This window comes from Ochlerotatus camptorhynchus, unplaced genomic scaffold, assembly GCF_037179485.1.
Source record: "Ochlerotatus camptorhynchus isolate MF236.1 unplaced genomic scaffold, CSIRO-AGI_Acam_v1.1 ptg000213l, whole genome shotgun sequence".
Classification (NCBI taxonomy): domain Eukaryota; kingdom Metazoa; phylum Arthropoda; class Insecta; order Diptera; family Culicidae; genus Ochlerotatus; species Ochlerotatus camptorhynchus.
In genome coordinates, this window is record NW_027040703.1 from 6,438,535 (window position 1) to 6,460,691 (window position 22,157).

A 22,157-nucleotide genomic window follows, 5' to 3' on the forward strand; every position below is an offset into this window, starting at 1 on the left:
TTTTTCTGAAATCTGAAGAAGCCATGGCGTCGGATGTCGATTTTCATTCTATAGACATCATCCCGGTTCCAAAAATACCCGTATTGATGGGTCGGCATCAGTATTTCTAATTTTTTTTCTGAAATCCGAAGCCGCCATCTTGTTTTCAAAATTATCGGTTATTGATTTCCGGGCTGTAGACGTCATGCCGAATACCCATTTTGATGGGCATTTGACATTATTTCCCACTTTATCTGAAATCTGAAGCCGCCATCTTGGTTTTTAAAATAGCGACGCATATCGATTTTCGATCTTTACACGTCACCCCGATTCCACAAATACCCAAATTGATGGGTAAACAAACCACCCGATAATAATAGCCTTGACATCCACGTGCACAGATCTATGCGCATGCGCTTAAATGAACAAAGTGAACAATCAACAAGAGTCAGAAAAAAAATGCGCGAATTTGGAACGAACAGCTTCGCTTCAATGCGAAAGTAGGTTCATTTGACAATGAAAGATGCAATGAGCACGAGTCAAGCCAAAACAAACAGCATCAAAAGTGGTTTTGTTGATGTTGAAGGGGATCTGCTCGAAGAGAAGACAGAATGACTTTCGATTGAAAGTGATGGTAAACAGCTTCGTGGTCGCTTGACGATTTTCGATTGAAAGTGACTTTATTGGGCCCTGATAACAATGTATTTTATGAATTGGTATGATGTCAAAGAACTGCCGGGAAAGCGGAATAAACACATTTTTTTTTCAATAATTTCTTTAAAATCAATGTTACTGCCTTGTTAACCTTTGCGTACCTAAACATTTCCACGTAAATCATAAGTTACGTAATTTCTTGACCTATATTGATGTCGATCTTGTTTTCCGTACTGCATACCAATGCTACCGACGGCAGGCAGGCAACTCCCACACCTGGACCCTACCGATCGACCCATCAACTCATGGACCGGGGACCAACGGCTTTACTTCCCTTCCGAAGGCGTGATTAGAGGTTTTATGCCTCAGATAATCCTGGCAGCGCCGACTGGGATTGAACCCAGGCCCTTTGGGTTGAGAGGCAATAATGCTTACCGCTACACCACCGGCGCCGATAAATGTAGCCTTGAGATTGACTTTTCCGCCAGAATCCATGATCCGAATGCGGTCAAACTTGCAGTAACTGACCGTTTTGGGTAGCATCCATCCTGACTCATCGCATTGCTGAGCCGTGGAAATGTACATACTACGAAAAAGGCATGTAAATTTCAGTTCCCTGAGACCGACACATGCAAGCGGCCCTTTTGACATAAGAATCAGTTAAATAGGACGAGAAAATCAGTTCAATCAAACGCACTTTTCGTCGAGTTGCATATGTTTCAGTTTCAGGACACTTAATTTTACATGCCATGTTTGTTTACGTTCCATGATTTACGTCAAAGCTGAATTACGTCTCGTGTAAAAGTAGTAATTTCTAAGAGTGTAGTTCATGAAATTGGTAGATAAATACTGTATCTTACCAAACAATTCCACAAAATTTGTAGAGCTGGAAGGGCAGGGATAACTATATGGTCGCCTGCAAAAGAAGTCAAACAATCGTGAAGTTCATCATCTCTGGTTCATGGTGCTGAATTTTGAATGCATGAGATGTTAATTTTCGAATAAACGATTGGCGAGAAGAGGGAGATTCCCGTAGCATCACAATATGTTAAATTTGCCCACCCTAATCCCATGATCATCGCATATTTCCTTCTTCCTACAGTGCTACTTTTTGATAAGCTGATCCCCATTTTCCCCCTGTCATCTTCATCAGTGCGGGCTCATTTGCAAAAGCCATGTAACATGGTCGGTGTACGTGTTTAGAATTTTATCCTCCAATTGCAGAGTGGCTCTTCCCCTACCACAGACCATACCTAGTTCGAAACGAGATACGCACGCTTTTTACGTGTTCTGGTCATGGCCAATCTTCTTGTCATCGTCGTCGTCGGCGGCCGTGATGTTACAGAGCTGCTGCAGTTTTCCTTTTTCCCAGCTAGCAGCAGCAACGATTACGACGAAGGGAACGAGGGAGGGTAATGTGGAAAAATCCGCTCGTAAAAGTAGAAACCCAAAGACGAAACAATTAAGATAAAACCGGAACTGGTGATAGCCAAAGGGCAAGAAATGATTGCGCTATCTCCGTGTATAGCCGCGGCCATGAATGAGGACGAAAGGAAATGAAATGAAATTGATACGTTTGAGTTGCTGTGCAAGTGGGCGTCCAGCATAAGGCAGGGGTGAAACGTGAGAATTATGCTTACTTCCAGCGATGTTCCACATTTTTCTTTTCTTTCGGTGAACCGAGACGCGCGGGACCTCGCAAAACCTGACTGACATTATGTCCGGGCCACGACAGGCCGCAGCAGTTCGTTCTGTCAGTCAGGGTGATGACAGTTCAGAGAGTACACACACCCCGGTGGGGTCAACCGGAAGAAATGGCAGCAGACATCCACGGACGACTCCGCCCAGGATGGGACGATATAATAAGCGTTAAATTTAATGAGAACTACACCATCATGAACAGGGAAATGGTCGCAGGATGGCGTGCCCTCTCCACCCCAGAGCACGATATGGTTCACTATGACGGTCAGTGTTGGCGGATTGACGGAGGAGGAGGAGGAGGGTGTGATTCGCTTTGCTCGCTTTCTGATGGGAGGCAGCGATTGATGAGGACGAGCCAGAGTGGATTTAATGTTAAGCGGTCGCTTAATGAAAATGGTTACTTAGGTGGTGGCGGCACGCGTTCAGAGGCGCTTTCGGTTGATGTGTGATAAGCTGGTGAGATTTGGTTTTTTTTTATCGGTTAGCATATTGGCTTACAGTTGATTTCAGTTGATGAAGCTGGAATGATTGGCTTCTAGTGATTATAAGTGTACATTTAGTGTGGGTATGATGTGTCGTAGTTTTGTACTGTTGAAGCAAGAAGCATGCTGCATTTGACTAATCTACGGTAAATTTGTTAACAGAAAGAAATGCTACCATTCACAGAGACGGTCAATAATGGCGTTGAAATATTATCCTTTTTATATGTTTTTGATTTTCTGCAAAAAACACAAATCTATCAGATACACTATAATTTCACAGGAAAGCTATTTACCAGCTGAGTGCCTTCTTGAATGTTGTTAGCACTTTTAATGTTTTGTCTATCTGTATTAGAAATATTTTTGATTATATCGAGCCTCCTAACAGAATTCCCTATGAAGAGCTCTTGAAGTATGTTGAATAATTTAATCTTCTTCTTGCCCCGTAACGTGGGTAGATCACCTTTTCGTGGTACGTTACGGGATGTAAGATCTACCACCGATTCGTAGTCCTGACTACTTCAAACTAGGGGAACAGGATTTTTCAGTAATCCAAGGAATACATCTTAATCCTTGTTTTTATGCCTTGTTGATAGTGACAAGACTCGGCTTTGTCCACCGAGGATGATCTTGAAACAAGGAAAAAACGAGTTAGTTAGTCTTCATCTATGTGATTCCTAATCTTCTATTCATTGTTCCATAGTTTAAAGTGGTTAAGACTAGGGTTCTGATGCATATGGTCATTATCGGTGTCATTGCTTATTTTTGTTGCTAAGGACTTTTGACTGACAAAGGGGCGCGCCTTTGGAGGGTGTTTCAACACTCCGAATGGGTATAAATAGCGGGACCTTTCAATTAGAATCGATTCCTTGCGATGAAGGCAAGAATGACAACTGTATAAAACCGAATACTTCATCATTTCTCAATAGTGATGAAGTAATACGACATGCACTAAACTAAGGACATGGGATATACTACAATAGATCAAATTACTGGTCGCAGTGGTGTTATGTTTTTTTTTTTTTTTTTTTTTTTTCCTTGATTGCGTCGATCTTGTTTTCCGTGCTGAGGACCAATGCTACCGACGCCAGGGAGGCAGCTACCACGCCTGGATCCTACCTATCGATCCATCAACTCATGAACCGGGGACCAACGGCTTTACTTCCCTTCCGAAGGAAGGCGTGATCAGAGATGTTATGCCTCAGAACATCCCGGCGGCGCCGACTGGGATTGAACCCAGGCCTTCTGGGGTGAGAGGTAATCACGCTTACCACTACACCACCGGCGCCGCTCAGTGGTGTTATGTCCCGAACGGAGAAAAAAAGAATCTTCTTTTTACTGGCTTTGATGCTTTTACACGATTTTCCGATGAATTCTCGTCAAATCTTCGACGAAACTATCCTATCATGATCTTCAATATAGTTCAACTCAAAACTATTGCTTAATTACCTCTCCGTGACGCTTGCAAACATATTAAATTATTCTTAGGTTTCCTTTGGATTCGAATCACCATTAGATTCAGATTTCTTTGGCATTGCTTTGGAACTCTTGTCATAATTTACTTGGAGCTGTGGAGTTTTGTATATTGCTTGGAACTATCCTCTGTATTCTCAGCAAATTTTTAATCGTATAAGGATTTTCGTATATAAATACCAATGTAACATATTAGAGATGAACCAGCCTAAGGCTAAAAGTCTCGTTAATAAAGAAAAAAAAAAAAAAAAAGACCAATGTAACAATTGTAAACAAAATCGAACTAAGCGATACAAACTATTGCTCTTCTATCATTGTATGTGATACAAAAACATCCATCCAAATTTACTTTCATTTATTTAAAATAATCATTGATCAAAAGTTGTCCAATGTAGAATTTGAAATGATGGGTACATGATTGTTACTTCGGTCATTCGGACTGCCTAACATGATTGGTGCTCATTTTCCAAAGGCAGGGCCAATCTAAAGTTAGGTACTATACTCTGAAATCTGTGAAAGGGAATCTAGTATCATGTAGACAAAACGTCCAATGTAACACTCATTGAATATGTCATTGAGAGGAATCGTCCAATGTAACATGTCCGATGTACAACTCGACTTGTCAAAACGTCCTATGTGGTTTTTTCTATGTTGTAGCATGAAATTCAAAGTAAAATTGTGATTTTACTGTTTCTTCCGAATTTTCAACGTTATTATACACTGACTACATTAAAAATAGTATTGCAAAATGTATTGTTTTTAAACAGTAATCTGTCGAACTTCAACTTCGATTTTCTCTGATTGGTGTATTGATAGGTGTCAAAACCGGGCTGATGAGCACATCTGTTACTTTCTCGGAAGACGCTATACTGGAACAAACAGCTGTTTGCATTGAGTTGAAGGACGAAAAGATTTTTCTCTGTACAGTATACCTGCCTCCTAATTCTGACCCTGCGCTTTACGAAACACACTCCACTTGTGTTCAGCAACTGACATCGCTTGCTAGAGCATGTGATAAGATGATTGTGTTGGGTGATTACAATCTGCCAGGCTTATGCTGGCAATATGACGAGGACATGAACTGCTTCTTGCCGATAAATGCGTCCACGGAGTCTGAATTAGCATTGGTTGAATCTATGTTGCCTACAGGACTGCATTTCGTTAATGACAACGATAGGCTACTCGACTTGGTTTTTACCAACAGTTCAGCTTGTGCAGATATGTTTGAACCACCCTTACCGCTGTTGCAAGTGGACAGACATCACAAACCGATCGTTTTAAAACTGGTTGTTGAGAACAATTTTGTCGAAGAGGAGTCTGAATGCTTTGATTTTCATCGCTTTGACTTCACTGTGTTGAATGGGAAAATTCAACAAGTTGACTGGGAACAATTATTAAGAACAGATTCAGTGGACGAAGCAGCTGTTCGTTTTTACGGTGAGCTTTTTGGAATCATCCGAACTAGTGTACCGATGAGAAAACGTAGACGGAAACTTCACAAAAACCAGCCATGGTGGAACGCGGACCTTCGGCACCTTCGGAATCGTCTTCGTAAATCTAGGAAACGATACTTTAAACGCAGAAGTGAGTCACGAAAAACTGAAATGCGTGATACAGAGGCTCAATACAACTCTTTAAACGCAAGATGTTTTCGCGACTACATTCATCGCATCGAGGACAACGTGAAAGCGGACCCGAAATCATTCTGGAATTACGTTAACGAAAATCGACGAAAGGGATTCCTCAGAACATGCGCTACCAAGGAATGACTACCACTACGCAGCAGGAATCAGCGAATATGTTCTCGTCTTACTTTCAAAGTGTGTCAAGTAATAACTCACCACCTTTGTCTGTAACGTACCTGGACAGTATTCCGCAGTATGATGTAAACGTGCCACGGATGAATTTTTTACCAAACGATGTACTGCTCAAGTTGCAATCAATCGACGGTTCAAAAGGCGCTGGGCCTGACCAATTGCCTCCATTTGTCGTTAAACATTGTGCGAATTCTCTAGCGTTACCTGCAAGCATTTTGTTCAACCGTTCACTTAACGAGAAGTGCTTTCCTACGATTTGGAAATCTGCTTCAATCACACCAATTCATAAATCTGGTTCGCTCAACGATGTAGAGAATTATCGTGGGATCTCCATTCTCAGCTGTCTGCCGAAGATCTTCGAAAGCTTGGTGCATGATGTGCTGTACCAGTCTACCAAATGTATTATCTCTACTGAACAACACGGTTTCATGAAAAAGCGCTCGACCACAACGAACCTGCTAAGCTATGTATCGACTCTTGTGAATAGGATGGAAAAACGACAGCAAGTCGACGCTGTATACGTGGACTTTGCCAAAGCTTTTGATAAGGTGCCACACATCCTTGCAGTTGAAAAGTTCAAAAGGATAGGACTTCCTGAGTGGCTGACACAATGGATTCTGTCTTATCTCACAGGGCGCAGTTCTTCGGTGAAAGTCGGTGAGTCCTACTCTGTTCCATTCCAGGTTCATTCCGGAGTGCCTCAAGACAGTATCTTGGGACCTTTGCTGTTTGTTTTGTTCATTAAAGACCTCTGCATGAAGATAAAATCTCCAAAATCCTTGTATGCTGACGACCTCAAGTTTTACCGAGTAATCACGTCGCTGGTAGACTGCTGTGCGCTTCAAACGGATATCGACGGACTTCTGGAATGGTGCAGTTTGAATGGAATGGAGGCCAATATCAAGAAATGTTGCGTGATTACATTCAGTCGTTCACGTACACCGATTGCTTTCGAGTACAGAATGGAAACTTGTTGCTTGAAACGTACGAGCACCGTTAAGGATTTGGGGATTCTCGTTGACAGCAAACTAAGGTTTGTCGAACACATCGCTTCAGTAACAGCCAAAGCGTATTCTCTGCTGGGATTTTTGAAGCGTAACACGAAATTCTTTGAAGATGTGTACAGTCTAAAGACGCTGTATTGCTCACTTGTACGCAGTGTTTTAGAATATGGGGTGCAAGTCTGGGCCCCGTACCATGCAGTTCACATCAATCGGATTGAACGAATTCAAAAGAACTTTGTTCGATATGCTCTTCGAGGCCTTCACTGGAGAGATAGAACGAACCTGCCATCATATGAAAGCCGTTGCATGTTGATTGATCTACCAACACTATCAAGCAGACGAGTATTCCTTCAACGCATGCTCATCTTTGATGTCCTGACAGACCATATCGACTGTGCAGACATACTTGAGAAACTCCGCTTTAACACACCGTTTCGGGTGACGCGGCAACCGGAGTTCTTCCGCCGATCGAATCACCGTACTGACTATGGAATGAACAACCCTCTGGATGTCTGCTGTAATCGTTTCAACGAGGTTTCCAATATGTTTGATTTTGGTATGACTAAAACTGTGTTTAAGCTTAGAATTAGTAGATAAGTTATTTTTGTCTGTACGATGTTTTTTTTTTATATATCGAAGATTAAATACATAAATAAAATGGTGGATATGTTACATTGGTCTATTTGAAAAGTGACGCGAGAAATGTATTAATTTGCGATGATTTTGTCTAGGATGATACAACAACTACTGCTACTTTTGGATTCTGGAGTACTCATAAATAACCACCGGATTTCATTGAAAATTCGAGCAATTATATTCGACACACCTGCTCGGGCATATATAAAAAGCATTAAAAACTTTAACGGGAAACATAGTTGCATTAAATGCGTAGTGGGGGAAATATTCTCCAGATGCGAGCTACCAGTTTTTCTTTTCGTTTTTGCATCCCAAGTAACATTGCGAGCTTTATCACGGTTTTAAAGCATGCTACAAGTCTAAATCACACTCTGCAGAACACTCATAAAACCCCAATTGCTACTTGGGATGTTAATTTTGCATAGCTTAAATAAAATATTTTTAACCGTTCTTCAATAACCGTAATCATTTGAGCTAAACCGAAATGGTATTAAAAAAGCTTTTAACATGTTTAATGGCCATGACTGCATGGTAGCATCATAGGGGTAACTCTAAGACCAGAAGGTCCCGAAGAAACGTACTCAACTTGTTGGCTCAGCTCTGGTACTCACTTTGGTCTCAAGCTAATCGATGCACCCCTTGAAACATAGGAAAATCCACGAACCCCTCATTGTATCTGTCAAACTTTCATAGTGAATCAATACAAACATAGTGTAGTACTAGAAATTCGACTAGAATGGGGTACGTTAATCGATTTGCTTGGGACCGATAGGCTAGTAAAGTACTGAGCCAATTTAAAATCGTTAGTTTCCACCGGTTGGTAGCATGGCTTTACTTTTGACGTAGGACTACGTCTGTGATTTCTATATGGAGGTACACTTTGTGAAAATCGAAAATGGGACATGTAACAAAATTATGAAAGTTTTTGAACGTTTATAACTCAGCTGCCCCTGAACCAATTTCAACAATTTTATCACCAATCGATCCGAAATATTCTTACAAATCTTTAAAAAATTAAGACTTTATCATTTTTCGAAATGTCACTTTTGAAAATTGCACGAATGTGCAACTTTTGCTATGATAATTAAGATTATCACAGATTGCCTGCGAAAAGCGATTTCCCTAACACAGATTTCTAAGGTGAATTCAATCCGGTCTCACCAAACGGTGTTTATTCAATCACCGCATGGTGAGTGGTGGTGTTCTCCAGTACACAACGAAAGGCTCCCCGCAAGCAGCTACCTATCAAGGTTGCCCTCTACCGCAGATCGGATTCAGTTCCAATCACCGTGTGTGGTGGTGTCCGGTCATCGGCATTAGGAGCAGCAGTGCTTTCGGCGCATGGCGTTGAACATTGTTTTCCAGTACATAACGGAAGCCTGCCTGCAAGCAGCGAGCTGCAGCCCACATGAGCATCCATAGAATGCGGAAGAAGCCGCACCGCTATTGATCGGAATCAGTAGCTCTTCGTGAGTCGCTGTGGGTCATCTATGCCAAGCGCGTCACCATCATTCCGTCACAGATCACCAGGCTCATCTGTGTTTAACACCCTAATAGCTCAGTATCACTCAACCATCACGACAATACGACCCTTTTCAGGACCATCATCAATTTGTAAAAGAGTATTTTTTGGACATTTGTCAAGGTCATCAATCATCTATGTCAGTTCCCATAGAGCTGGAATTATGGCGTAACAACTTTTGTAAACAATGACTTCTTTCGATGATGTCTTGAAAGTCAAGGCTCACCCACGCAAATAAACATCACCTACAGGTAGGGTAAGACTTCCCCTACCCGACGGTAATGTTGTTTTGCGTGGGCGTGCCTTGAATTCCTCAAAATCATCGAGAGAATTCATTGTTTATAAAAGCTGTTACGCCTAATTCCAGCTCTATCTAGATATGTTTAAATCTAACATGCCATGTTCTTGAAGGCAACATTGGGGGTGCAATTTCAAAAACCAAAGTCGATCGCGGCATGAAAGTGGTCTGATTTTGATCCAGAGATGATGAATTTTAATTCTTAATACGCCAATCGATAGGAATTTTTTCTACGAATCTGTTAAAATTAACACTTTTTAATTTTCAAAATGTGACTATTGAAAATTGCACGAATGTGCAACTGTTGCTATGATAATTAAAATTATCACCGATTTCCTGCGAAAAGCGATTTCCCTAACACAGATTTCAAAGCTGAATTCCATCCGGTCTCACCAAACGATGTTTATTCAACCACCGCGTGGTGAGTGATGCCTGCAAGCAGCGAGCTGCAGCCCACATCAGCATCCATAGAAGGAGGAATAAGCCTCACCGCTATTGATCGGAATCAGTAGCTCTTCGTGAGTCGCTGTAGGCCATCTATATCAAGCGCGTCATACTAAAGCGTATAAACAGAGAGAACCCAGCTCAAATTCCTATTCCTAAACAAAACACAAGCTCCTGCTGCAGTTAAAATCGTTAGTTTCGTATTGATTGTTGATAGAAGTGCGTGGATTGTGTCAACCTGTGACAGTTTCGATAATAGTGGAGTAACTGGTATCAAACTAATTATAGAAGTTGATCAAAATTGTACTGCACTTCTTGTGAAATTTGCAGATATTTCAACACTCGACTATTCATTTATGTATTTTGTGATTTATCGTGATTTGCATAATTATATTAGATATTTTTAGTTTAAACTATATGTCTATGGTAGCACTTCTTTCCTGAACACTATTAGAAATTAAAAGATGCAAGTAAATATAGGGATATTTTTTATTTTTTTTTTGAAGCATTGAAATCAAATGTATCGCATTCAGTTGTACTTCAGACCGTTGCTCAAATCGTGTTGGGTAATCAACTTGTTTGTCGTTGATTACGCATTATTATCTATAACAAAATTATTACCAATTTTTACCACAATACATCGAAACACATTTAACAGCAGCTGTAATGACAACATCGAATGCACACGAATAAAACAGTTTATATATACAACGTCCAACATTAACATAAAGCATACCATATTTTTTTGTTAATTGATTTGATTAATTATATATGTACAAACACACATCATGAGTAATAATTACATTTTCACGCACACTTAGACTTTTGGAATTGCAAAACAATAAAGTATCTTTTAGAAGACAAATCTAGAAATCTAAGTGAAATGAACAGATGCACGAACTTTAGAACCTTACTTTTACTATTTCATTATAATGAAGGTTGTGTTTTTTTTGCAAGACATCAAATCGAAAAGTTCGTACATTTGCCTAATCCGAATAAACATGTTTAGAGAAGGATAGATGGAAGATAGCGAGAGAGACGCGCACACACACTGAACAAAACGTGTACTAGTTTTCTGCTTTTGTTCTGAACAATAGGTTTACAGTACATAGGTAGGTGGTAGTAGTAGTAGTAGTTGGAGTAGTGATAGAATCAAAACAAGTAGGTGACAACTGTGGACAGTCAGGGTAAGCGAATACCACAGAACTAGTCTCTTACGTGAGTCGTGCTGGGTCTTTTCCTCGGAGATCATCAGCGCGGCACGTTCGATGCCCGAGTTCATACTCTGCGGCTCCAGGTTATTTACGCAGTTTAGCATACTCCTGAAATTCGCACACTCTACGATTATGTAATAAGTGAATATTATCAGATTACGGATAGGTTGGTTTGGAGGGTTTTGGGTTTTTTTTTTCTTTTGGTTGACTTTCGTTTTTTTTTCTTAACTTTTTGCTTACGTTCGATACGTCTTCGATTTTGGTTTTGGTTGGTTGAGATTTGGTTGAATTTAAAGCAGTTCGTTTGGGTTGTTTTTTTTTGTTAGGAGGAGTTTAGCAGTTTTTTACAGCGCATTGTCTTTATACAGAACGGAAACGGTGGTGCTTTTTCTTCCAGTGTGTGCGTGTAGAGAAGTATGTTTTTTTAGAGAAAGAGGCGTTTGGGTGTGAAGGTTCGAGCCCGTGAACTGGACAGGTGTACGAAGAGGTTGATTGATTGAATTCTTGATACAGAAAACTGGTAATAAGGAGCCAAAACGTTAGCGTGACAGTTTCGTGTGTCAGCTGGAAAAAGTTTTAGTAGCACTCTCGTGCTCAGTTTTGTCCGAAACTGGTAATTTTCATCTAATTAGAAGTAGGTGTGTTTTCTTTGTTGTGTATGATGTGTGCATTCGTGTTTAAAGGTGAAACGAAGTTCTAAGTTGTGAAAGTGGGGAAGTAAACTTTTCGATAATTGGCTGTGCGTGAGCGGGAGGGATTCGTTCGGCTTTCAGGGGGTGATTAGTGAGAGTCATGTTCCAAAGCTATTAAACGGTGGGTGACATTTATTCGAATATTTACAATTATTAACTAAGCGTGTACGATTGAGTGGAAAGAGGACAAAGGTATTTGGGTTTTGGTCATGGTTAATGATTATCAAACATCGCATTATTGAGTGGCGATACAATACTAAACAAATGGGGGGAATGGTTCGAAATGTTCATAATCTTGGTTTTCGGCAATCGATGCAAAGGCTTCCAAATTTCGGATGTAATATTTCCCCATTTTTTAGCGGGAATGCATTGCATTAGACCTGTACACATGGGTTGGTTGGATTTAGCGTTGCCAGATATACCGATTTATCGGTATTTGATTTTCAAGCTTGATACCGATATACAGATAATACCCCGTACTCATTACGCACTATTTCACGGGATATAGCGAGATGATATCGATATAAGGCGGAGGTGTTCAAACTACGCTGGTGTGATATAGCATGACGTTTATGCCAGGTCATAAACAAAAACAAACATGCTTCCGATTCATTTGAACCAAAACTTAAATGAAATAAATTTGAACATTAACGTATTATTTTCTAGAATTAAATCCCGATTATCATTTAATTGACTTGAATTGAATTTCATATGATTGAAATTCATTTAATAACTTATAATTTATCACTCATTTCAATCGATAACATACACAAACATACTCTGAGTTGTCCATTATAACTTCTCTATGGAATTATCTTTGAGATACGTTGAATGAATAGGAACATCATGAACAACGTGAAAGACTTCTACTATCCATTATCAGTGTTTACTTCGACTGAAACTGCAAATACAGCCAATACCTTTGATTTTCTTGTGGTTCCATATTATCCATGTGCGCTTTCATATTACAATATAAAGGAATTATCGAAGAAAGGGGCTCAGCTCGATATCTCCTATGGGCATTTAAAAAATCCTGTACCATCATATTCTTTAGCAGTGATCTAAATGTATAGGTTAGCCTAAATGGAATGGATCAAGCCAAAATAGACCAAACTGACTGGAACTTTCCGGAGGAGTTCATACGGCTTGCGATATCCATTGGACTTCTCGGGAAAGCCCATAGGACTTCCCATGACAAGTGGGGAGATTTCCATCAAAATTATGCCCCCTTATAACTATGGCCTGTCTGACTCTCTGGCAAGCATTTTCAAAAGTTAACAGACTCAAAGCTCTTACATCTACCTCTCCCCAAACATCTGCTAGCTGCATGTGCATATTAGGTACTATCCAACTACGGGGAAAGCTCGCTTTTATCTATGCATGCTTCATATACCTTGGTGGCTATACAAGCCTTTGTCGTTCTGGAGCTAGAACCCCTGCCGTGGTGGGTAGTAATTTTGAAGAAATGATGACCAGCTGGACGCTTGATGTATTGAGAGCGTCTGTACCAAAGCTAATTATGCGTTGAATTGTGTACTTCGATCAAAAATCGGTTTAAAACGGCCCGAGTAAGACTTTTATTTCAAATCGACCCTCTCAGAGGCCGATCTCACTCAACAATATACATATTTTAGATGTCCAGAAATGGTTTATACTAATAAACTAAAACTTATGCAATGAAATCGGCAGCTCGTTACATTCGATTCAACTATTCGTTCATATTTATTGTTTCCTTTCTCGGCCATTTCTGTCTGATGGCTCTTCCCGGGAATTCCCGGGAATCAGGAAATTTATTTATTTTTCAGTGACTAGATATAATTTTTCAAACTTTCCCTTGAAGATTTTGACCAGCTTCTTCCAAAAGGATTCTTATGATTTCTCTCGGAAGTTTCGTCCGACTTTGCATGGAAGTTTCTTCCAACATCTTCCGGAAGTTTCTTTCAACTCGTCCTGGAAAAAAATCCACTTGTTCCGAAAGTTGTTTCCAGCCTTCTCCGAAAATTTCTTACATCGCTCAACGGTAGCTTTTTCAAACTTTCCGTTCCAACAGTATCACCTGAATTTTCTTCAGAAGTCCACTATCTTCTTCTGGTAGCGGACATTATTTTCCATTTCACCTGGAAGTTTCCTCCGACTTCCCCAGATTTTCCAAAAAATCCTTTCAACTTTTCCTGAAAGTATCTTCCAACTAGTGATTCCTTTTTCCGACAATTTTCGGAGAATTTTCGGGTACCGGAAAATATGTTTATCCGGTGACCAGATATAATTTTGACTTAGTTATTCATTTGATAGTTACTCATGAGACTTGAAACCTTCATCTCCTGGTAATTACTTCCAACATACACTGGAAGAGTATTCCATCTTTCTCTAGAAGCATCTTCCACCCCCACAAGTTCAATTGGCTTCCTGTGGAAGTGGAAATTGTATTCTATTTCACACTAAGGCATCCTTATATCATCTGGAGGAGACTCTTCTGACTTATCAAGAAACTTTCTTCCGACTCATCAGAAGTCCATTTGACTTTCTTTGGAAGTGTATTCCGACTTCCACGGGAATTTTTTTCAGAGTTCACCCGGAATTTTTTTTTTACGGCTTTACTTACAGACTTCTGTTACAATTTCTGCTGCCTTGCCCCAGAAGCTTCCTCCGGCTTCTCTGGAGAGGTTCATCTGATTTCCTCGGAAAGTTCACCTGGAACATTCCTAGGAAGCTTTTGACTTCTCCTGGAACATTCTTCTGACTCACCGAAGGCCCTTGTGACTTTCTGTGGAAGTGTCATCCGACTTCCACGGGAATTTGTTCCAGAGTTCAACCGGAATTTTTTCCTACTTAAATTGAAAATCTCTTTCAACTTCTTCTGGAAATTTCTGTCGCCTTTCCTTGGATGTTCCCTCCGACTTCTCTGGAGAGGCTCATCTGATTTCACCGGAAGTTTCTTCTTAGGTCGCCCGGAAGCTTGTTCTGATTTCGCACGAAAGTTTCTTCTATCATTCCTTTATTTCAACTCACCAGAAAACCGTGGGACTCTCTGTGGAAGTGTCTTCCGACTCCCATGGGAATTTTTTTCAGAGTTCACCCGTAATTGTTTTACGACTCTGCTAGGAGATCTCTTCTAACTTACTCTGAAAATTCCTATCGCCTTGTCCCGGAAGTTTCCTCCGGATTCTCTGGAGTGATTAATCTGTTTTCCCCGGAAGTTTCTTCCTAGATCGCCCGAAAGCTTCTTCTGACTTCGCACAAAAGTTTCTTCCAACATTCCTTCCGTCCAACTCACAAGAAGTCCGTGTGACTTTCATTGGAAGTGTCTTCCGTCTTCCACGGGAATTTTTTTCAGATTTCAACCGGAATTTTTATCCGATTCAACTTGGAAATCTCTTCCAACTTCTTTTGGATATTGCTGTCGCCTTGCCCCGGAAGTTTCATCTGATATTACCGGAAGTTTCTTCTAACTTCGCACGAAAGATTCTTCTGACTTCGCACGAAAGTTTCTTCTATCATTCCTTTCTTTCAACTCACCAGAAATCCTTGTGACTCTCTGTGGAAGCGTCTTCTGACTTCCACGGGAATTTGTTTCAGAGTTCACCCGTAATTGTTTTACGACTTTACTTGGAAGTCTTTTCCAACTTACTCTGGAAATTTCTATCACCTTGTCCCGGAAGTTTCCTCCGGATTCTCTGGAGTGGTTCATCTGTTTTTCCATGAAGTTCTTCTGACTTCGCACGGACATTGTTGTACCTGGGAAATGTTCAAAGAGAAGTTCATGGAAAATTTTCCACTGTCATTGACACGGCTGGGATCCACAAAAAGTTTATCAGATTGAAGCGGAAGCCTGAACAATCAGTGGAATCGTATTTCCATGAAACGGTTGCCTTGGGCCGAAAAATAAGGTTATCCGAAGAGCTAATCAAGCACTATCTGATTAAGGGCCTTCCATATGCTTATGCCCGTACAGTCATGGCACAAGATCCTGCTGATACTTTGCCGCAGTTCCTTAATGCGTTGATTCGGGTGGAACGTCTAACGAAAGACAACGAAAAACGAGACTCCGAAGCGCACGGAAGGTTTGGAACTAATAAAATGCTTAGCAGAAAGTCCTTGTACAACAGGCAACATTTGGATATGTATCCTCATAACAAGACTCCAGCAAAAGCGGGACCGGAACCAAGTCCTTCCAGAAGCACTGCTTCAACAGCAGTTAACCAGAAAAGGCAGTGTTTCATTTGTCGATCCGAGGATCACTTGGCTCGGAAATGCCCTCGTAGAAAGGATTTCCGTGTCGAGGTGATACCGAACCGTTCCACCATATAAATAATGTGGTTTACACGAAAATGGCTATCATCAAAGGCGTTCAATTGACCGCTTTTATCCTTCTGGGCAGCGAGCGAACACTTATAGGAGAGAAGGTAGCGAGAAGCTTGGGATTGGACATCAAGAGTGACGCGTCGATATTAAAAGGATTTGGTGGAGGTGAGTGCAAAACAATTGGTATTGTGACAGCACGATTCAAATAGATGAATTCACCAATGAGATAAGGATTTTGGTTATTCCCGATGACGTGATGAAACATGACCTGTTAGTAGGAGACGATTATTTCTGTAAGAAGGGTGTATCCATTGTGAAGACGTTAAATACGATAACCATCAGATGTGACGATCCTGTAATCATGAATGTGGAAGCAAAAAAAAAGACCCTATCAAGACGCCGTTGACAATTGACGATCTAATTGTTGAACCATCCACTACGGCCGAATTAAAAACAAAACTAGTGGATCTGGTCAACCGATGGTCAGTAGCTTATGGTCAGCGGAAATACTTGCAGGATGAAATAAAAGATCTCCTGAAAAACAACGTCATTGAAGAGTCGGCGTCAGAGTTTGCTGCCCAAAGCGTACAGGTAGCTATCGAATGTGTGTTGATTATCGTATGCTGAATGCTGTTATCCAATGGTGGTCCCGGAACAGACTACGGAGGCACCGTAAATGTAGCCAATTTATAATTTTCATAGAACCATGTCGTGTGACAACTCAAAATTTGCAGAATTTCATGGAGAATTCATCGGAGGCTATGTCAACTACCTCAAGCAACATTGACCACCTGGTGGCACCTTAAATGTGGCCAATTTACATCTTCCATAGAACCAAGCCGTGTGGCATCTCAAAATTTGCAGAATTTCATGAAAAATCTATCAGAGGCACGAAATTCCAACCTATAAAACATATGCTCTTTTGTAAACAAGAATCAATGGGTTTACTTACAGGACCAGGTAACAACATTTGTAGGGCTAAGCAGACAAGGGAGGTTCCACGGCAAAGCAAAATGGAACCGGTTACTCTTGTGAAAAGAACCATCGAGGTTAAAGAAATCAGTTCAGATTAGAATATTTGATAAAATTGTTCCGAAGCTCAGCTGTGTACCTCGTTTAAACTATAAGAAAATTAAAAAAAAACATCGAACCATTCCCCCCATTCCACTCTCTGCATTTTTCACAACCCCTGCGGGCGGCGATAGGGTAGCAAAATTACACCACTCGAACCGTCTAGAGAGGTGTTGAAAACGGCTATAATTTCTCAAGTGAGAAGCGTGACCTCGGCACCTTCCCATACATCACGTACGGATTTACTGCAGGATGAGAGGTCGGGTTCGGTTAAAGCTTGAAATATGAGTAGTACTTGTTCCTCCCACTACTGTTCATTAGCATACCATGAGGACCCACTACGACGGTCCGTCACGGGGCTGGGGGGAGTGTGGCAGCAGGTCTATTTACACAGCAGTTGTAGTACTAAGGTTAGCTCAAGCATCAGAATGCGAGGAAAAACGGCAAGTGCGGAGAAAAACTTTTACTCAAATATTGCCAAAGTTTTCGCCACCTGGGTCGGTCTGGTAGCTAGCTAGGTCTACGAACTTCTGGCGAGCGTAAGCTTTCTAAGCGCAGAGACACGATCATCATGGCAGGGACTTTCTCCACCCCTGTTGCTTATTGTGTTACCATGAAGGAGGAAGGGTGGACGAGGTGGGGTCGGTGCGGTTTACGCGTGGGTGATTATTTGGGAAATTATTTTTGAGAAAGCGAAAATAAATTATAATGAGTTGTGTACTTTTTGCTTGAGGAGGGGGCTCAGGAGGATATGGAGAATTAGGGGTTGTTTCGTTGTTCTGGAACGGGGAAGTTTTTAGGCGGTTGAACTAACTTTCGTATTGATCTACGGGGGATTTTAATTGGTTTCAAAGCCGAAGGGGAGATACTTATTGTGCTTCGCTGTAAGTCAAAATGAACTGATGGTGATATTTAATAAACTTTAAACGAAAAATATGTAGAAAATATTTATTTAAGGCAAACATATGGATAAGTAACTGAAATACAAAAAAAAAACTACTATCTAGGAAGATTACATTCAACCAAGGGGAAATTATAAGTACTGTTTCTGAAACTATAATCTTTGATCATATTTCTCCGGACTGGACTGTTTGTTGTTTGAGTGGGAGTCCGGAATGGAGCTGTTTGAATTGTTCATCGGAATTGTGTTTGTGACGACGGTGTCGCGACTTTCTGTGTCATCACTGAAATAAAAGTTTGGTAAATAAACGATAAGGTAGAACAGAAAAGTAACTTAAACTTGTATGATTCGATGGATTAGTAGTTGTTATTTTTTTTTGGTGACGAGTGCAGGTGAAAAATCAAGCAATGATCCAAAGCATCAACTTTAAACTTCCTTAAACTAACGTGATGTGGGAACTCCAGCAAAAGCAAATGGTGAGTTGTAATTGTACCAGAAAAAGAATGCGCACTCGCGGAATGTGGCGCGGAATGAGGAACAAAGGCAGTTGTGTGGGAGGCGGCTCTAGCTAGAGTTTAATCAACGGGTTACCTTTACCAAAACATTGTGCTAGAAGTTTGCTAGGGGCGGTAAGCATTGCTCGGAAGAATGTCCTCAATTGAGTTGAACATGGTGGTAGAGATTGAGTTTCGCTTGTTTTTTGATTAACACAGTTTTGTTTGTTTCGAGTGTTGATAGGTAGATAGGGAGAAGAGAGATTTTTCTTTGTGTTAGGATTCGAGTGTTTTAAAGTGGATGATGGTTATTAGGTGTTTTGAAGTATATGCATTCATGCTACTCTATCATTCGTTCTCAAGCAATTCGGAATTCACGATGAGCGAGATTCTTCCAAGGCTGTAACATACAGTAGGTTGTCTGTAAAATAACCATTTAAGCCACACTCATAGAATTTGATCGATTCCTAACTGATCTGATCTTATCCATTTCTATGGGGTGATTACAAACGCGTGAGGATGCTTCCAAATGTAATAGAAAAGGGCTTTTTTTTCATTAAGCCGAATGCTATAATCATCCATACTTAATTATAGAAAGACCAGGATTGGAATAAATCAAATTTCATCAAAACAAAAATAACACCATTAAGAACTAATCCACGATGTTTAATCACTTCAACAACATAAGACGAATTAATTGGCCATATTAAGGGAGGCAGATATCTCAAATATTTCCCTTGAAATCTTGAATATTTCTTTGAGTTTGGGATTCACTAATTCTCTAAGTTTCTAAGCACTGGATGCCTTCCTTCAGATAACAACTTTAGGCGGTAAAAATCGATAAAACTGTTTCAAACACATCGTCGGTACTTGAGCGTGTCGGTGATCATCTCTTTTTGCCAGTGGTGGCGGGGAGGAATACCCCTCACCATCACTCTCCAACGGGGGAGTTTGGTAAAGAGAGATTATCAAACCGATTTGTACCTTCTTAAAGTTGTCCTTGCTCGTTTTCAACTCTCTATATGCAATTTTCACACTTCCGTACTCTTACGGAACTATCAATTCTATACTTTCATCTCCTCATCTATCGTATAAGAATCACCACTTTAGTCTTTTATTTGAAATTAGCATCTTCAACTATGTAAATCGTTGACTTCACGCAGAAGTAATACTAAACATGTAATCCTTTTAATTTGTCGAACCTCTTAACGGAATCCCCTTTATGAAGAGCTTTGAGTGGGTTGGTTTATTTCCTTTAAATTCCGTTATAATTGCTTATCTTTTGACAGATACGCGTATTTCGTCTACTACTTGCAGACTTCATCAGTGCCAAGTACGCGTATCTGTCAAAAGATAAGCAATTATAACGGAATTTAAAGGAAATAAACCAACCCACTCAAAGCTCTTCACTAAACATGTAGTCAATTTCATTTACAATCGTTATTTCCTCTGATTGTGAGAAAAATTTACGTGCTACTATTTGCAACATTTCATGAAATGTCTCAGAACTTTACACGATTTATAATGTAAACTTATATGATATGTGACACTCCATTTATGTACATAACATTGAACAGAAATTTACACTTCTTTTTCAAACTGTATAGCGTGAGCATTGAACAATTTTACCGTTTTTTTTAAAGCGAATTGATAAGCTTTTGTAGCAAATTCACGTAGATTACTTATACTAAGGAAAGATTTACAATATTTCCTTACTAGGGGAAATGCAGGTAATGTCGGCCTAAGTGTCCCTAATTTGGGCCCATACATAAATTCAGTAATCGACTAAATTTTCAATAGCAACCAAAAATATCCATTAGTAACGTCCCAATAACGCGTTCATCTAGATAAAATTGATAAATAGCAGATTTTTAGCGATGGGCCCAACCTTAGATCCATAGGCCAACATTAGAGACATTTCCCCTACATGTTATTTATTTTAGTCAATGGGTTTCTGGGGAATTTAAATGTTGATTAAAAATTCCAAGCACTTTTATGGCTCATGTGCAAAAATCAGCTCAACCCTTTGCGATTTGGATTAAACTTTTCACATTTCTTCGGTACGAGAGATAAATGTATTTTATCAAGAGACAAACTCAAGCCTAATCTTTCAAAGGGCGTGTGTTTTTTTCAAAATTTTATGGGGAGGTTATTCGAGCTGGATCTGAACGGTTGAAATGTTAAGGGTATTTTTTTTTACTAATGCAACATTTATGGATATGCCCAATGTTAGGGATACTACCAACAAAAAGCTCAAAAATTTTACCAAAAATTGTTGCTCTACGATTTTTGTCCATTTTCAAGTGTCTAAGGGTTTTAATATTTCAAAAGTTTGCATTTGTCACGAGCTATAAAAAATATTATTAATGGACATTTTGAAATATTTAATATTTCCCTTTTTATTCTTTCTCGAAATTGCTAGAAATTTTTTAAAGTGTTTATTTTTTAGAAAGACTTTATTTTTTTCTAAAACTTTGTATCAGAAGTGATTATTTCGTGCTACAATTTAATGAAAAATGTCGAAGAGGCCATTTTGACAACAATTACCATATTCAAAATGGAATCCAGAATTTCTGCAAAAAATGTGAATGATTGCCTATAACCAGTGGCGTCCCGTAACCTCACTTTTTACCTGTGCACCAACTTTCAAAACCAGATTTTATGCCATATTCATACTCGAATCGGTTGAAAAATACACTTAATCTTCTAGTTTACTCGATATCTACCGATTGCAAGCAATATTTTGATAGTTGTTTATGTTTTGAGAGTTGGTGGTAGATTGAGGTTAAGGAAACGCCACTGCCTATAACAAAGTTTCATGAAAATCGGAGATGGTCGAGCAAAAAATGCTGTTTTGCCTTTGGACCTGCATCTGCCATATCCTTAAATATTTGACTATCCCAGGAACACTCCTTCGAAATCCTACAAAAGTTTCCTTCATCTGGCCTGGAAGTTTGATTTAACTTTCCCTGGAAGGCTCTTCTGAATCCACCATAAGTTTACTCCCAACGTTCATAGGAAATTTCTTCCAACTTCCGCAGAACTTTCTGAAACGGAATTTTCTTATCCCGCTCAAACTTCTTCCAACTTTCATCGATTTGATTTTTCAAATCCACCAGAATTTTTTCGCTGAAGTTTCTTTCAAATGTTCTAACGTTATACAGACTTCTACGGGCAGTTTTTTTTCCAGAATTACCCAGACAAATTTATTTCTACTTTCTCCAGAAGTATAGTACAAACTTTCTCTCAAAGTAAGTCCCTTGCAATATCCCCCGTATGGTTCTGCTGAATTCTTCCGATTTCCTCTGGAAGTTTCATACGTTTCATGGCAATTTTTCCAGGTTTTCCCGGGAAGTTACTTTCTGCTTTACTGGAAAACTTGTTCTGACTTCGTCTGGAAGTTTATTCCAATAATGCCCAAAAAATGCCACCAGCTTCTCCCGGAAGTTTCCCTAAAATTTACCCGAGAAGCTTCT

The 22,157-nt window shown here is 40.0% G+C and overlaps 2 protein-coding genes across 12 annotated transcripts in view; one reads left to right on the forward strand and one right to left on the reverse strand.

The window, feature by feature from the left end:
* The window catches only part of Hipk (Homeodomain interacting protein kinase), a 479,478-nt gene that overhangs the window by 385,606 nt on the left and 71,715 nt on the right, over window positions 1-22,157 (forward strand). The gene's annotated exons all lie outside the window — the stretch shown is intronic.
* Window positions 1-22,157, reverse strand: part of Glut1 (Glucose transporter 1) — a 317,829-nt gene that overhangs the window by 28,312 nt on the left and 267,360 nt on the right. For 7 of the 11 annotated variants that reach the window (XM_065224653.1, XM_065224649.1, XM_065224648.1 and 4 more), the window contains one exon: window positions 11,226-11,329. In XM_065224653.1, the coding sequence (XP_065080725.1) occupies window positions 11,226-11,329 (104 nt within the window). Of the gene's footprint in view, window positions 1-3,717; window positions 3,724-11,225; window positions 11,330-18,278; window positions 18,471-18,778; window positions 18,880-22,157 lie in introns of those variants that run through there. The other 4 variants (XM_065224654.1, XM_065224646.1, XM_065224644.1 and 1 more) reach the window with 4 other exon arrangements.